This window comes from Sebastes fasciatus, chromosome 8 (genome assembly GCF_043250625.1).
Source record: "Sebastes fasciatus isolate fSebFas1 chromosome 8, fSebFas1.pri, whole genome shotgun sequence".
Classification (NCBI taxonomy): domain Eukaryota; kingdom Metazoa; phylum Chordata; class Actinopteri; order Perciformes; family Sebastidae; genus Sebastes; species Sebastes fasciatus.
Genome location: NC_133802.1, coordinates 20,021,915 through 20,039,720, shown reverse-complemented (window position 1 = coordinate 20,039,720; position 17,806 = coordinate 20,021,915). Strand labels below are relative to the sequence as shown.

Genomic DNA, 17,806 nt, shown 5'->3' with positions numbered 1-17,806 from the left:
CGATGTGTTTTTATGACTCTTTATTTACATGGTCTCATTCATACTTGTTCATAAAATGAACTCTAGCTATGTACAAAAACTATTCTGGTTCAATCACATTAAATATGTTACACCTGTAAAAAAAAACATCTCACAGAAGTGGATGTGTAATCAGTCAGGTAGAGTAGTAAGCACCATTAAGGAAACATTTTTGTTTACATTTACACTTGACATTGTTTACATTGGAGTGGTTCATTCAAGGAGCTAATATCTGAGGATCCCGGACACACATATCAGTGTTTTCTGCAGGTCGATAATTTATTTGTGGTGGGAACATCCCTCTAAGAGTCACCTGATAAACACTCATGATACAATATGATGATTAAGAAAGTTCTTTTTCAAATAATTGCACATATAAATGGACCTGTCTTGCAGACACAAACACCTTTTTCACATACGTTTTTAAAGTAAAAAAATATATAAAAAAAAAAAAAATGTTTTATGGCTGAGGCTATCCGAATAATATATGACAATACAGTGTTTAGCCTCTGATAGTTATGATAACACTGGATCCCAAAAATAGAAGGGAGCTCAAGATGTCAGAGGTATCAGACGTGTGAATACTGACTATAAATACACCCACGTTGTGTTTAAAAGCTGCTGCTCATTTTAAATACAACGCCTATCGCGCCGTATCTGCAATTCGGTTCCTTCCTGAAGGCTTTAGGAGCCAATCAGGATTGAGAATCCCTCCCAGAGGGAATGGCCCGGCCATATCAGTGACAAAATATTTACATTTTATTGATTTGTTGTGGAAGACGTGCATTGGTTCAAGAATATAGATTGTCAGACAGACATCGTGGCCCGTGTGTTCACAACAGCACCTCTCACGTATGAGTTTCCCCTTACAGTCAACCTTTCACTCCCGCTCTACTCTCTCATGCAGGCTATAAATACAGACTCCTATTAGTCCAGTGTTACATTCTCCCACTCTACCCCCGCCCCTTCTCTGTCTCTCACTCACACAGAGCGAGGGAGCTGCAATGACGTAGCCTCTTGCTGGCCATCTCATTAGACTATATCATAAAAAGCCTGTTGCCACAGCAACGGCTCCCTGTATTTCCATGGCAACCAGCCGCCATGTCAAGGTGGTGCATTCTCCCCCACTGAAAGGGGAGGAGAGAATGACGACCAATAGTGAGCAATGGAGCAGCCTAAGAGGAGGAGGAGGAGGAGGAGGAGGAGGAGGAGGAGGAGGAGGAGGAGGAAGAAGATGGCGAGAGTTGGAACAGTCTGACCCCTGCTGGTTACATCCGAGTGCTGCGAGACACATCCTGAGAAAAATGAGGTACATTTAGGGAACATTGCAGAATGTATTACAGCAACGACAAGTGATAAGTGAAGCTGAGTGATTAATATTCAGAGTGCTGAACTCACAAGTACAAAGTCGGTCTGCCCCATTTTCTTGAGAATGTGAAGCACTGCATCATGAACCGTGACAAACAGCCTGCTCTTTTGGATGGACTCTGAGAAGAAACCTGCGGTTTCCAGCTGCTCCACGACACACGCTAATATTTGGACAAACAGAAAAGCATGACAATGAGCGACCTTATGAGATGTTCTGTCCAAAGCTTTATATTAGGGCTGTCAAAGTTAACACGATAATAATGCGTTGATGCAAAAACACCACTGATTTCTTCAATGCATTAACGCAACGTGCGTTTTTTAGGTTTTAGCGGGCTCTGTATTAAAGAGTGAAGATACTGGTATCATATGAAACTAGAAAAACCAAAGGAATCCATTGGTACCAACCATGTCATACTGGCTTGTTGCGAAGGAGGCTAAATAACGCTGCAAACTTATGCAAAACTTTGGCGCAGAAAAACTGTCATGGTCACTTTCAAAGGGGTCCCTTGACCTCTGACCTCAAGATATGTGAATGAAAATGGGTTCTGTGGGTACCCACGAGTCTCCCCTTTACAGACATGCCCACTTTATGATAATCACATGCAGTTTGGGGTGAGTCATAGTCAAGTCAGCACACTGACGCACTGACAGCTGTTGTTGCCTGTTGGGCTGCAGTTTACCATGTTAGGATTTGAGCATATATTATTTTATGCTAGATGCAGTACCTGTGAGGGTATTCATCATATTTATCTCATATATAAAGTAATTGTTTTGTGTTGTTAATTGATTTCCAATAATAAATATATACATATATTTGCATTAAGCAGCATATTTGCCCACTCCAATGTTGATAAGAGTATTAAATACTTAACAAATCTCCCTTTAAGGTACATCTTGAACAAGTAAAAATATACATTTAATTTGTGATTAATCACGATTAACTATGGACAAGCATGCGATTAATCGTGATTAATCCCGACTTTATATTAGGAGACTGCTATTATGATTGGATGGCAAATCATTCTCAGAAACTGGAAGACGCCTGGAGAGCCCCCTTTTCAGGACTGGGTGACTGAAATAGGAAAAGTAGCTACATATGACAGAATGTCATATAGACTGCAGGACAGGACAGAAAAATATCTGCTGTAATCAGTGCAACGATGAGGTGGAAGCAGAGTGTTTTTAAGCTTGTCTTTTGATTTTATTATTATTTTCTTTCATTTTATTTATGTATTTCTTTTTCTTAAAAAATTTAATAATTTTATTGTATTTATTTATGTTTTTTTCAGAATAGTTTTTGTTTTCTTGCCAATAGCTTTATATGCAAGCCACTCTATAGACAGGCAGACCCCTCTTGCAAGTCACAAAAAATGAACGCATGGGACGGAAAGCATTTTGTGATTCTAGAAATAAATATTTATGTGTGACTGATGTGTCCGACGGTGAACAATATGGCGCCACTGAGGCTGAGACCTTGACGCATTCATTATCTAACGCTTCAGTGCCTTGACACCACATTAAGGACATTAAGTTTGTCTCTGTTTTGTCTGGTGTGCAACTCACCTTGGCAGCCTGCTAGATAAATGTCCACATCAATCTCTCCAAAGTCCCTGAATATCTGGGAGTAAAAGACAGAAATTACTTTGTTTTTATCTTCTATTCATTCTTTGAAAAAAGAAAAGGTAGATGAACATGCCCTCTGAGGTAACTTATTTAAACATCTGATGGTTAAATTAATGAACACAGACAGATCTTGGCAGACACGTACATTTTTCAAGGTTTTCACAGTGACCGTGTCCACAAAGCTGGTTGACGAAAGGTCCAAGATGATGCTGTGCGTGCCTGACACGCACGGCATTCCCTTCTCCTCATCATCGTAGTGCGATCTGTGGCTGATGCTGTCATCACCGTGGCAACCAGTGTCTGAATCTGAGTCGCACATGGTCGTGTCATATTGGTAAGCCCAGTTTACTTGTCCTTTACTAAGGTCATTTGTAGAGGTCTTTTCCAGGCGTAAGGTTACAACGTTCCCCTGACTCTGTCCCTTCAGGCCTGCAGAGATGTTGCTCTCGTTCATCTTTGGTAATGTGCTGTTGGACATGTGGCTGCCTGCTTTTCTCTGCCAAAAGGTTGAAAACGTGGAAATAACTATTAGTGACTTATCAGTTCTTATCAAATCCATAATTTGTGTAACCGGAGGTATCTCTAAATGCGTCATTTAGGGTATCATACTTGTTTCTTTGCCTCCTTTTTAGCTTTCTTTTTCTCTTTCTCTAGTTCACGCTTCAGCTTCCTGTCTCGTCTTTTCTTTGCCGTCAGCAGCTTCCCAATTTCAATTCCACTCTGCACAAAAAAGCCGAGCATCACATTAAAGACAGAAAAGGGAAAGTGAGAGCAATTAAGGGTGCTGTAAACACCGGACAGGGATTACATCTTGTAATCAAATGCACGCAAACACACATCCACATTTATTTACACACACCTTCTCTTGCAGGGCCTCCAAGTACATCTCAGCATTTGTGTAGTAGATAGTTGCAGATGAACGGAAGATTTTAATTCCTGGAATCTCTTTAGCCTGTAGGGACACATCATGAAGCGGAAGAGTTGAGAAACTCACACCCTGTTCTGCTTTCATTTGCACTTTGTACCTCCCCCAGGTATTGTTTGACTAAATGGAGTTCTTCCACCACTTAATGACTGAAAGTGATTACATCTAAGTTGGACCAACTCTATCCACAGTGCTCCTGTAAAGACTCAGTTCACCCAAATTTCAGGGTTGAAAAAGCATATTTCTCATTTACCCTTAGTTTTATGTAATAATGCAGATAGTTTTGCTTTTTTTTTGTCCATTTTTTAAGATATCTGACTCTGAGGTTTCTGTTGTACAATGGATGTGAATTGAATTTTGTTTTGTTTGTGGCAAAAATTATATTTAAACAAGACTACAGCCATGCTCCCAGCTCTGTGAGGCTGCACCTATAGGCACAGTGGTGCTTTGAGCTAAATGCTATGCTAACACGCTCACAATGACGATGCTTGCTAACATGCAAATAAGCAAGTATAGGCTACGTTCCAAATCACATACTTTTACTTTTAACTTTTAGTACGTACTGCAGCTGCCCTTAAAAAGTGCGTACTGTTACATGCAATATGCCTTGAACTTTGACCCTCATTCATCTGCTGCGTAGAGGATTGTGGGTCAGAATAGCCAGAAAAGCATGCTGGCTTGCATACTGAAAAATACAACTGGATGTAGTAGGTCATCCTGGTATTTTTGGCACACAGCACTGGATCTTTTTCTGCTGAACTAAATAGTATGGTAGTATGGGTTTTGGCATAGATAGGCACAGACAATGGTTACCATTTTCACCATCTTAAAATGCTTTTTAACGTTTGCTAATTAGCACTTAACACAAAGTACAACGAAGATTGATGATTATTTTTGCAGGTATTTGGTCATAAACCAAAGTATTGGACAAAAATAATATAATTTTGACATGGTGGCGCTGTATGGAAAGTAAAGGGATCACCAAAGTTATTCAGCCTACAATTAATCCTGAGGTGAACACACAAAAATCAGTCATTAGGATTCATCCTCTGGAAATGTCTGTGCAAAATTTTGTAACAATCCACCGGGTAGATGTTGAGATATTTCTCAGGATAAGTGAAAACTTTGACCTGCTAGTTGGGCTGCAGAATATGTCAGGGCATCGCCAAAATCACGAGGTTACTATGCAGTTATTTACACCAAATTTCATGGCAATCCATCAAATAGTTGTTGAGGTATTTCAGGCTGGACTAAAGTGGTAGATTGTCTTACCGACATTGCCAGATCTAGAGCCGGGCTGCCTGCATGGCTAAAAAATGTACAGCAATATGTAATTACTTTCTACTGAAGAAATAGTCTGATGCAAATAGTGAACTCTGTAGTGAAATCTGAAGGGTTAAATCCACAGCATCTAAAGTGGTAAGTGAGAACATATGTTCTTATAATTTGGGTGAACTGACCCTTTAACTTTCTGTGGATGAGTATACTGAGCATCTCTCATTTGTCTCTAAAAGACTCTTACCTCCTTGTAGGTGTCTGTGTCCAAATACAGTTCAGTGCCTGACACGTGGCCCAAGATAGAGTAGCGCGGCCTGAGAAGTATTAAAATGACATTATTATCAAAATCTCTCATTGTGTTTACATCAAGTGGTGTGTGTAGTTACAGTTGTGTCCTGAAGATGACAGTGAGCATGGAAAAGCCAATGGAGACAGCCAGACCCAGGTCCAGGTTGAGTAGGAGGGTGCTGACGAATGTTACCAGCCACACCAGCTAGAGGGCAGCATGAACACTGACAGTCAAAGAGCTGTAAGGTTGACACAATGTTTAACTGAGCAAAATGAGTCTTGAAGTGGATAGAGTCGTACCAGATCAACTTTGTCGGTCTTCCACAGCAAACGCACGTCCGTCAACTGCATAAACATTCCTTTCAAATTCACAAACACTATTGTGGATAAGACAGCCTGAAGGAACACAAACAGAGAGGTATATACACAGATTACTAAAAAATGTCTGCAGAGAGAGATACCTGCTCCTCAACTCCAAAAAGACTAAATGTATGCTGTTTGACCAGAAAAACCTCATCATCCCCAGCCCTCCCAAGATCTACAGTGCTGATGGCTCGGAGCTGGAGTTTGTCAGCTCCTACAAATACCTTGGCTTCTGGTTGGACTCATCTCTCTCATTTAACACACACATCAATAACCTTCTGGCTAAAATCTTTTTGGCCCTCCCTTCACACCAGGCGCCTACAACACTGGCTGCTCTTAGTATACAAATCAATTCTGGGAATGACCCCTCGCTACCTCTCAAATCTTCTGCACATTTCCGACAGCAATCGCCGTTTAAGATCCAGTGACTTCATTAGGCTCATCATTCCAAAAGTCCGTACTGTCTTTGGTCATAATTCCTTTCATTTTGCCGCTGCAAATGACTGGAACTCACTACAAAACACGCTCAAACTAACAGCTCTCACCTCTCTCAACATGCTCAAACAAAAGCTGCAACAAGTCATAGTTGACTGCTGTACTTGCTGACAAGCCCTCACTTCTCTCTCTATCTTCAATTTTTACAAAGAACATCCAGTAATCCGCCTTTTTTTGTACATAGTGTTTATTAATTGCTGACATATTTATTTACCTATGCTGTTTTTAGCCATTTTCTCATGTCTTGTCATATGGCATGCTGTATGTTTGTCATACTGTACTGTATCTGTGCTGTTTGTGTCGCTTGTGTGGACTGTGTTTTTATACTCTTGCTGCTGCCTCTTGGCCAGGTCATCATTGTAAATGAGAATTGGTTCTCAATTGATTTTACCTGGTTAAATAAAGGTCAAATAAAAAATAAAAAAGAGAGAGAGTGTTACCTTTGGGAGATCTGCAAAGAGAGAGCCGATTTTCAAAACTGTGATGAGCACGATGACGGACGAAATCACTCCTGCAACCTGACAAAACACACACACACACACTTATTGTACAATAAATGGCCTCAAGTTGAACATAAGAATTCAATGTAATCATAGGTATTTGTGCTCATATGTCCATATGTGTGTGTTTACTTGTGTCTTGCCCCCCGTGCTCTCCTGGACGAGGCTGCGAGACAAGGACGAAGTCACAGAGTAACACTGAAAAAAGCCGCCAATCGTGTTGCTAAGACCCAAAGCAACCAGCTCCTGGATAAAAAACAAACAGCAACATTTCAGTTTAAAGTAAAGAGAAACAGATGACTTTTGATATCGGTACTGAAATTTTACGTTATTAATATCATGGCCTTTATTCCACTTCTATATGTAGGTCTTTAACCTTCGAGTCTATAATATATTGTGTACTATTCATTAGCTTTATGGTCAAGTCAATACATCACTGTCAGGCTGAGGGCAGTGTCAAGCATATTTAAGACACTTCATTGCATAAAGCTTGTTGAACATTAATGATTTAGCAGGCCAGCTCTTAGAGGTGGTGAGTGCTCCCAGCCTGCGTCTCTCTCGAAAGACTGCAGTCACATGCCTCCGCAAGTGTGTGAATAATTCTGTGTGCTGTTAAGAATAAGAGATTAAAAAACACTTGTCAACACGTGCAGAGCTGTGGAGAAGGCACACAGGTTGTTAGAGGTTCTTCCTTTGTGTGTATCTATTTCAAAGCACATACGTTTTCCAATAAAATGATGACACGACCTGATGTACTAGTAAAGGGAAGGCAGAGCTTTTCAACCCGTGGTCTGGAATAAAGAATGAATAATGAGAGGAGAATGAATAAGCAAAAGAGAACATCTCCATGACAGATAGAGTGATACTTACTTAAAATTAATTTACTGTACCTGCAACTATGCATGTTGCACATATGTATGTGTTCGACTGTAGTGTGGGGTGAATCCTGGGTAGATTTGTGACATGATGTTAAGCACTGTGAGATGTTTATTACATTTAGAATTGGACTTGTATAATTACTGGCTTAAATTAATCTTTGGCCATCAAATTCATTCATGTAATTACTATATTCCTCAGAAATCTATGTTGCACAAATGACTTGTAGATGGGGACTATCAAGTAAAAAGAAAAACCTCTTTTTATAAATTGCACAAATATGCAGTATGAATAGCCTTTGCTATGCGCCTGGCTAGAAGACTTATACTACTTAAATGGAAAGAAAAATTTCCTCCAACTTTGAATCTATGGATTAGAGATATTATGCATCATTTGACACTAGAAAACAATTGTTACGCTACAAGAGGCTGTGCCCTCAGCTTTTACACCATTTGGCAACCAGCTCTGGATCAGGTAGAAGAGATGGTTGCCTCAGACATTTCATATGTATAGATATACAGTAAACCCCCTCCAGCCCTTTTCTTTTTTTCTTTTTAATCTCCTACCCATTTGTTTTCCTTGTGTGTTTATAAATCGTTTATCATACTGACCATTGAATTTATGTTTTTATATGTCATATTGCAAAATTGTAATGGTGCAACGGGTTGGGGTTACTTGTGGGATGGGATTTTGTTAAAATGTATCAAACTTGATTTGAAATTGTATTTTGTATAATATAAAAAACTAATAAAATACTTTGGTAAAAAAAAAATAAAAAAAATATGCTATATGAAATATGGAAAATCATCTTTCAAATGGAAAATTGCAATTTGTGAACACGATACAGTCAAATAAATAATCTGTTCTGTAACGCTTCAGAAACGAGAGACAGTAACAATTGTGTTGAGTTAGGGATTAGTATGACGTAAAACTGTAGGAATGAATTGCTAGTGACGTCATACCAATAAAATACCTGAATTTCTTTTCTTTTTAAAATAAACACCAGAAACACGTACAGACACAAACACAGGTATGTGAAGTTATTCACTAACTTGATCCAGGACAATCTGAATCATGTTTCCACTGATGTGACAGTCATAAGAGTAAAGTCTATTTATTATTAAGCCAAAGTTTGACTCTTCTCTGTTAGCTGTGAGTCAGACAGGAACAGGGACTCCAAGTATAACTCTGTAATAGTATAACAGCTGTTTGTGAGTGTGTGTGTGTGTGTGTGTGTGTGTGTGTGTGTGTGTGTGTGTGTGTGTGTACTCCTCACCTGGTTGCTATCCACCTTGTAGCCATGTTTGAGGGCAAATGTTTTGCCCAGAGAAATGTTGATGGCGTAGCCCACAATGGCCACTGCAAAAGCATCGCCTATCACCTTTGAGAACAATGTGGCATCTGGAACTTGAGGGGCCTTGAGCCTGGAGCAGAAGGAGAAGATGAATGGTTCTGGTTTTTATCACGTTTATCTTGTACAGCACACATACTGCTGGCACACAAGCAGCTCCATAAGCTCAGGACATTAAGACGGCTAACATTTCCCCAGAGGTTGTTAAAAACTCTTGACATTAAAGGAACAGTGTGTAGGATCTGGCTGTTTCTAGCGCTGAGGTTGCAGATTACAACCAACTGAAGCCTCTCCTGTGTGCCAAGTGTGTAGCAGAACTACGGTGGCCGACGCAAAAACGTAAATGTCCCTCTCTAGAGCCAGTTGTTATAGCATAAGTCATTTAGAGCAGAGCCAGTGCGTAGAGTGTGTGTATATGTGGGAAGTGAGTGGTGAAGCAGGAGAGAGAGAGCGGTCCGGCCCCAAGCCGTTCTGGGCTATTGTAGAAACATGGCAATGCAACATGGCGATGCAACATGGCGATGCAACATGGCCGATACCATGAAGAGTACGCGTTTTATGTAGGTATAAACTGCTCATTCTAAGGTAATGAAAACACCCTTCTTATTATCAGGTGATTATACACTAAAGAAAACACACTTATTAATATTATATTCCATTTCTGACCAATAAATCCCCCTAGTTATTACACACTGTTCCTTTAAAAGAAATTTAACTTGTGATTATTGATAAATTATATCGATTGACATTGTCTGGCCTGACTTACAATCATGTACATATTATTCAACATACTTGGAAACACATTTTTTCTCACTTATTCAATACTATAGAAACTTTAATTTTTACCGGAAATGACCAAAAATCCTAATCCCATTAATATCAAAAGCTGTTGGCAAACACAAGAAGAAGCTCAGAGTAGCGTGTGCATAGGCTACAGTATATTACAATAATCTCTTGTTATATCCTCTGTTTACACATCCCTGTTTTAAGCCTTTTGGGGAAACTTTGCTCACTGATGGACTTTTACACCGCAGGAGCTTTTTAGAAACTCATTCACACAAAAACACACACTGTGACCCTGTTTGTCTCTTTGCAGCCTGCGTTGCTTTGTCTTATCAACAGCTCCACATATCTCCACAGCCACAAAATGTGGTACTTTTGTGCCTGCGATCTTGTGAACAACCTTGCACTAACAGCTGTCCTGAATTTCACCTCTCTCCCCTCTCCCTCTCTCCCTCTCTTATTCCACACAAACAAACATACAAATATTAACTTACCCACTGGGAATCTCTCCAACCACATCAATGCTGTGTTTACTTGTAAGCCCGCCAAAGTGGGTGATGATTGTTGCTGCTATGATCTGTTGAAAAAAGGCACAAGTAATGCTTCCGTTTTTAAGGTTAACCATTACTTCCCTTTTGGCAAGTGTAAAACAAGGTCATCATCAGTGTCTCAGTCCAGTATTATCACTGTGGTCAAGATGCCCCCTGCTGGATTGTTGAATGAACACACTTGCTGTGTAAATGAAAAAGAAAAGCAAAGAAAACAGCAAAGTGGAGGACTTACCACTATGATTTCTATCGGGATGGGCATAGGCAGCTTCTGTCTGTAGCAGGCATTGATTTCTTTGACCACAATGAGAACAGAGAGCGCAACCAGACTGACCACCAGCTCCGGCACTTTGGTCTCAGGCAGCAGCCGGCAAATATCCACCAGAGTCTGAGAGGAAAAGAGTGACGGAACAGAGGGAGAAAGTTTGAAATCAGGATAATCCACATATAGTGTAGAAAGCAGCAAAGTGGGAACAGGGTTAATGGTGGTCTTCCTACTGGCTTTGCCACCTTGCTGCCCCAAAGTAGGGGAGGGGGTGGACACAATTGTGGAAATACCAATACAATACTCCCCTGCAGTGAATCTAAAGTTAATACTCCCCACGAAAAGGACCACCCGATTACACCTCAAGCAGAGAGAACAATTTATTATAGCTTAGCATAGTTTAGCACAAGCCGGGATTCAGGGGGAAACGGCTAGCCTGGTTCAGCTCTAAGGTAATAAAATGTGTCTACCAGCACCTCTAAAGCTCACTAATTAATACATTATATCCAACACGTTCTCATCCCAACTCGTCATATACTGACGCTTTGTCAGACCCCTCTGCGTCACTTTTCGGTCGCAGTGAAAACGTACTTAATGTTGTTAATGAAACAAAAACGCTTGCTTAGGTTCAGGCAATAAAACCGCTTAGTTAGGTTTAGGGAAAAAAAAGAACATGTTTGGGCTTAAATGTACTATGTTTGTACAAAATGACACTGAACATTGTGAACACGGGAAATGAACGAACAGCGGATTGTAACGTGACGCGTGACACGAACAGCGGTCTCCTGGATGAAAGCCTTGTGTTTGTTGGACCCATCCACCTCCACTCCCATCCGCCCTGTGTGACTCTTTCGCTCTTTAAATTACGTCGCCACAGCACTTTCCCTGAGCATTTAATATTGACTTAGATGGGTTTAACGCCGACGGCCGCGACAAAGCGTCGGTATTTGTCCTGGGAATGAGAACAGGCTGTTATACCTCATTCGTTTACTGTGTAGAAAAACTATTTCTTCGTTATAGGAACAGTAACTTCTTGTTTCCACTGGTTGCCTGGCAACTGGTCCTTGTCGGTATATACGTAACCATCTGTCAAACAGCAAATAGTCCTTTTTATACTTTTTTTGTGCTGATGAAACAAACACGATATATAGTGCTAGTTAATGAGCTTTAGAGGTGCTGGTAGGTGGATATTATACCTCTGGACAGAGCCAGGCTAGCTGTTTCCCCCTGTTTCCAGTCTTTGTGCTAAGCTGAGCTAACCAGCTGCTGGGTCAAGCTTCATATTTAACAGACAGACACAGGAGTTGTAGGCTATTTGTCATTCTCAAAATGACAGACTATTACATAAGGATATTCGAGAACAAGTATCTCAAAGTCAAGCTGTAAAAGTCATAGTTAGTCAGGCTAGTTGCTGGGCTAAATCAGTCCAAACAAAAACAAACCATTATGAGCTTCACCAAACTTGTATTTACTGCAAAGCTAGAAAAATGTATTCTGAACTTTGCCCACCACAGTCAGTCTATCAATCAATCAATCTCTCTTTATTATACATATGTGAATTGTGTAATGCATGACATAAACTCACATAAATAAGGGAGAGAGGACCGGTGAAGCGAGCCGGCGAGACGCCGAACAGGTACTTGAGCTGGGACACACATACATGGCATGCTGATCCTGTGGTGTAGCCTCGAACCAGTGGCTCAGACAGGTAGGTGACCACAAAACCAAACCTCACCACACCCAACAGGATCTGGAAGGAGAAAGAGATAGTTATTAAAAAATAGTGAAATATGGCTTTAAGGGGTTCTTGAGTACCTCTTCAATTTGGTCAAAATGGACACACAAAAGTACCTGAAAGAGTCCTGTCAAGACCGTGAGGGAACATGCTATCTGTACTCTGTATGCGTCCCGTGCATCGAGGTCCACACCTCCTGTCACATTAGTGCCATTTACAATAAAGTGACTGTCTGGTGCGAGCCTCTCCGTCACACTCCCGATCATGATGCTGATCACAGCAAACGTACCTGAACATACAAAATACAAACATGTTTTTTCATGGTCTTTCAGTCATCTTTAGTCACTGCCACTTTCATACACACTTTCTCACTCACCTATGGAGATGTGTCTGGAAGTACCAAAGATGAAGTAGACCAGCACCGGGTAGAGGGAGGTGTAAAGGCCAAACACTGGGCGTAAGGAGGCCAGAAGGGCATATGCCATGCCTAGTAAAAAGAAATATACAAAGTTCAAAACAAATTCAAAAATAGTTACTGTTTAAAATATTTGAAGAATAGTCCGACTGGAGAGACTGAGAGAGTTATTTGAGATGATTATACCACTCTCTTTCAGAAGTGTAGTTAATTTTTCTCAAATAACTCTCTCAGAAAGAAAGATATTAAGTGCATTTCCCAAAACGTCAAAATATTTAGGGTCCATAATCTCAATTCTGTGACCATTCTCTGGCTCAGATTTTTTGATGATTGATTTGACTTCTATGGACCTTTTATTAAAAATTTTACCCCCAATCCCTTCCAAAAAATCCAGAGATTTTTTGCACATAAGGCCAAATCCAAGATGACTGCCTGCACCATCTTGAAAAATGAAGACACTTTTTTGTGTAAGTCGACCACGGGGATTCTGATTCTGGCATAAGTTTGACGTTATGACGTCATTTTGACCCAGAAATCCAGTATGGCCGCCACCCAGTAGAGTGAAACTTAACTTTTGAACGGAAAGATGTTTTTCATTGTCTATAAAAGACACTTTCTAAAGCACATTTTACTTTTTAATCTATATTTGATCATTTAATCTGGTAGATCATGACATTACATTAGTAGATGACGACCAGGTCTGGGTAGAATAAAGGCCCAGAACCACCAAACCGACATCAAAGAACTAGCAGCGGCAAAGGCCGACCGTTGCGTCGCCTCACATCGCCTTATCTTGGCCAAAAAGCTGCACTCGAACACACCACAAAGACTACTACAAACAGCCAACAACCACAGACGTCCTGCGCCTGCATGAGATGAAACAACTCTTCCTACCGGCAGGTAGCGGTAGTCTGTATTCGTCATTTAAAAGTGGAAACCGGAAGACCGAGGACGGCAGATCTAAGTCGTTGTTATGATACGTACATGAAACAAAGCAGTGTTTGCCGACCATTTTCACACCACTCTCACTCACCACTTAGCTTCATTCCAGATGACCATGTCGCTGTGAAAATATCTGTGTATCTGAATGATCAGATGAGATGAAGATGAAAAATGAGAGGAGACCTCTGTGTGACTTTACTTGTTGACTTGCTTTTTCCACTTCCATTTCTCTTCTCGTGCACTGATTCATTTAAGATGAACAACCAATCAGAGTGATTTCTCTCACTGAAGGGCTCTGCCGCCGATTCAACATGCTGATTCGGCAAAAAAAAAAAACGATACGGGCCGACTAGAGCCGACAGTGCGGGACACACTGCAAAACTAGGCTGACAGACGCTCACCGACGGACCCAGACTTGCCTTGGTGTGTCAGGCCCCTAAGACCAGAACTGGGTAGAAGAAGAGTATTCTTCACACTATCAGAAACTACTTGGCACCTGCATGGTGGATTTGTTTTAGTACAATAATGTTCACGTCCTGAAAATCTATTTTGAGTTATTACTATTTTATATTTATTATCTATTTTATTTAAGTGAACTTAATAACCTAAAAATACTAAAGTGTCAGGAGTATGTGACACATGGACTGTGGATTATATCCTAACCAGAAAAGTGTTGTGTTTCTTTAACATTGGATCTCGTCCAAACTGACACAGAGAGAGAGATTTCCTTTTACATGAGGAGTGGAATGAGGTGTGTCATCTGTCTAAATTCTTGTCTGCGGTACATGCTGTCCCAACACAAACAAAAACACTCTAATAGAACTAGACAGACCTCATTCCACTCCTTAGGCACAAGGAAAGATCTGGTCCTGTTCTACCCAGATATGGTCATCTTCTATTATATAATGTCATGATCTACCAGAATAAATAATCAAATATAGTTTAAAAAGTAAAATCTACTTTACATGTATTTTATAGACAATTTTTACTGACAAATATCTTTCCGTTCAAAAGTTACATTTTCACTCTACTGAAGAATTGGAATCCCCGTGGTCGCCCCCAGGAAGTGCGCCGGGCTTTGAGGCAAATTTTCATAGTGGCCAACTTCCATGTCCGTCACGTGATGCCATTGGGCCCAAAAATACTTTTCCCATAGACTTACATTGGGAAAGAGACGTCTGTAAATTAGCGGATAATTTTTCTTTGAGGTGAATCAACTTCCCAGTATGAACACTTGAATAGTCCTTATTTAAATCATTAGGTCCTGGAGCGAAGGCTGGGAGGCGGAGTTGAAGGAAACGCTACTGCGCCTGCTCCATGGACCCAATGGATGCAGAAGATTGCCAGAAGATCCGGGTACTTTATCACTTGGCAGTCAAGACATTTTGGCTTCATGCACCACTGAGCAACTTGAATGAACGGGAGCCCATCTACAATGCTGTATTCAGTCCTCTTGATACATCCATGGTTGACTTACACAAAAAGTAACTTCATACATAGGTGCTCTGGTTCAAAAGAAAATTTTTCAAGATGCTGCCAGTGGCCGTCTTGGATTTGGCGCTCTGGCAAAAAAATCCCAGGATTTTTGGGAGGGACCTGGGGGCTAAATTCTTATTAAAGGGACCATAGAAGACAAATCAATCATCAACACATCTTAGCCAGAGAATGGACCCTACTAATTCCTTCAAGGTGACAAGTTTTGGAGCTCCCTCCGCTGTACACATTCATACATGTGTTACAAACCCTGCGGCAGATGCATGATGCCCACACTGCAGCCAGAGATCAGGTCCCCTATGGCGTTTTCTCTGATGGAGTATTGAGGCAGCCAGCTGAGAACAGGGACCCAGCTCAGCACGAACTGCTTCAACTTGGGTACCGAACACCTGCAACAGTCATCCAACAAATTCAGTAAACAGCATTCATATAACAAAGCACACAATTTCACTTTCAAACTTTTCACAGGGGAGGGTGTGTGTCTGCCTGTACAGTCACCTAAAATATGTGTATATATCGGTTCATGTGCAAGGTGAAGAGAATAATACATTTGGATGTGATTATATTTTAATTATGTTTGCTGAAGAGTGATTAACTCCTGTAAAACATATCAACAAATTTTTTTCCAAGCAAATATCTTAAATGAGACTTGCGAATTGTAACACCTGCTACAGTTTTTAATCAGCTGGCCCTGTACAACACACAGTGTCCACACCAACATGTCCACGTGCTATTTCTTGTAACAGATAGTGTAGTTGTGGGCTGATTGACTATGTTAAACAAATATGATATCTATTTTTCCTAGAACAGGTTTAGCAACTTATAACAACAAAAGAGTTTTGTCCTCTTGAACTGGAAATATTTTTTAACATAAAATATGTCCTGTGTTATTGTGATTGCTTAATATTATGTAATATATATTGTACGAGTATTACATGATGTGCCACAGCTCATCATAAATGTTTCCATAACAAAAATAACTGCGAACTTTGCTCATCCACCGTCATTAAATGACTCGGATAAAACGATCGGGGTAATCAACACGATTCTGTTTTGAGATAGCTAAACAACTGAACACATTCACAAGCACAAAACTCATTTATGACTCACACATGAGTCACTTTTAACAGGTTGAGTGAGCAGTAAAGCCACACATACAGACACATGCAATTGCAAGCATGCAAAAGCACGTCCACAAACTTTTTGTCAGTTTGTGTCCTCATTTGCATGTCACATCTCCCTTCCCGGCATCCTTTCCTCTCTATCTTTACCTCAGGGACTCTTTCACACGATCGCCCACGGTGGGTTTAGTGGACCACGTCCCTTTCTTTGCCACTTCATCCAGACGCAGCTCATCCAGAACCATCCTCTGCACAAAATACTCCCCATCTGAACAGTCCCTCTCCTCCATGTCCATGTCTGTCAGAACAAATTCAGCAGTCCTCCTCCTTAAAGTCAGTGTCTTCCTTTGAGGGTCTTCTTGAATGGAAAGGATAGGTAGAGTTGTACTTTAACTGTGGTTACAACACAAGCCAAACAGAGTGTGGTAAGAGTGAAGCCTCCTGGTTGTTCTATACTGATTGACAGTGTTCGTTTTTGGACTGTGGGTGTGACTCTTCCTTTCCTGTCCTTATAAGTGAACAACCACCAGCCCACATGTCTCTATTCTGCATACACACACACACCTGAGCTAATGTGTGTGTGATTGTGAATGTCACCCTATGGTGAATAATTTAGTGAAAACTCTGAGAGTCACTAGAAACACTGCAACTGACAAACATTACTTAAAGCATATAGGAAAACATTGTGTGATTTTTTTTTTTTTAGTTTTATGTTAAAAATTACTGTTTATATTATTGTTTTTCTTTAATAAATCAACTCACCAGGTGGTGGGACAGATAATATGCTGGTCAGTTTTATGTGTAGTCTATGGGTCAGATTGACTGAGACAGCTTATCTTTATGGCTGCCTAACAATTTCCTCCTTCAGGACATAAAGTAACAATATATTCATTGTCAGCAAGAAAGTTTTGAGACATCGTCCTGCTGACCTTGCCCAATATGCTTTATAGAATTTGGCAATCCAAAAAACAACTTTTTATTTCCAAAGATTCACATAAACCCAGATTAACTGAGGAAACCAGCAGATTTTGCTTAGCACATGTTTGAAATCTCTAAATCTTGTTTTCTGTGAGTAAACAAACCACTAAAATGTTTGTGCAACCCTCTCCACTCATCATGAGTCAACAGACTCTCTATATGTAAAACATATAACGCAATTTTATCTCACACAGTACTAAATCAAATCAAATAAAAGTACTAATATATAAGAGTTACATAGTTAAAATGTGTGTGTACTTGTGTGTGTGTGTGTGTCTCTATGTTAGTCAGCCTGCTCTGATTGGCTAATGTGAATCACCTGTCTGTCTAGCAGCAATGAAACGTTGCCGTGGTGATGGCCACTGCTAAGTACACTCAGTCAGACAGTTTATAATAGGAGTTAACCAGAGACGTACGTGTCATAAAAGTGCTTCTCAGGC

At 40.4% G+C, this 17,806-nt stretch overlaps 1 protein-coding gene across 1 annotated transcript; it reads right to left on the bottom strand.

Moving 5' to 3' along the window:
- Positions 1 to 16,872, bottom strand: LOC141772770 (solute carrier family 26 member 6-like). Its single transcript, XM_074644165.1, has 19 exons — positions 16,539 to 16,872; positions 15,517 to 15,656; positions 12,793 to 12,903; positions 12,533 to 12,705; positions 12,267 to 12,431; positions 10,652 to 10,804; positions 10,363 to 10,445; positions 9,011 to 9,158; positions 6,991 to 7,104; positions 6,799 to 6,876; positions 5,801 to 5,896; positions 5,599 to 5,705; positions 5,457 to 5,526; positions 3,869 to 3,961; positions 3,619 to 3,729; positions 3,155 to 3,505; positions 2,950 to 3,004; positions 1,417 to 1,547; positions 1 to 1,313 (listed from the first exon to the last, which is right to left on the bottom strand). Exons 1-19 carry the CDS (start codon positions 16,682 to 16,684, stop codon positions 1,287 to 1,289), a joined length of 2,352 nt encoding a protein of 783 aa, XP_074500266.1. The 5' UTR covers positions 16,685 to 16,872; the 3' UTR covers positions 1 to 1,286.
- Positions 16,873 to 17,806: the final 934 nt, after the last annotated feature.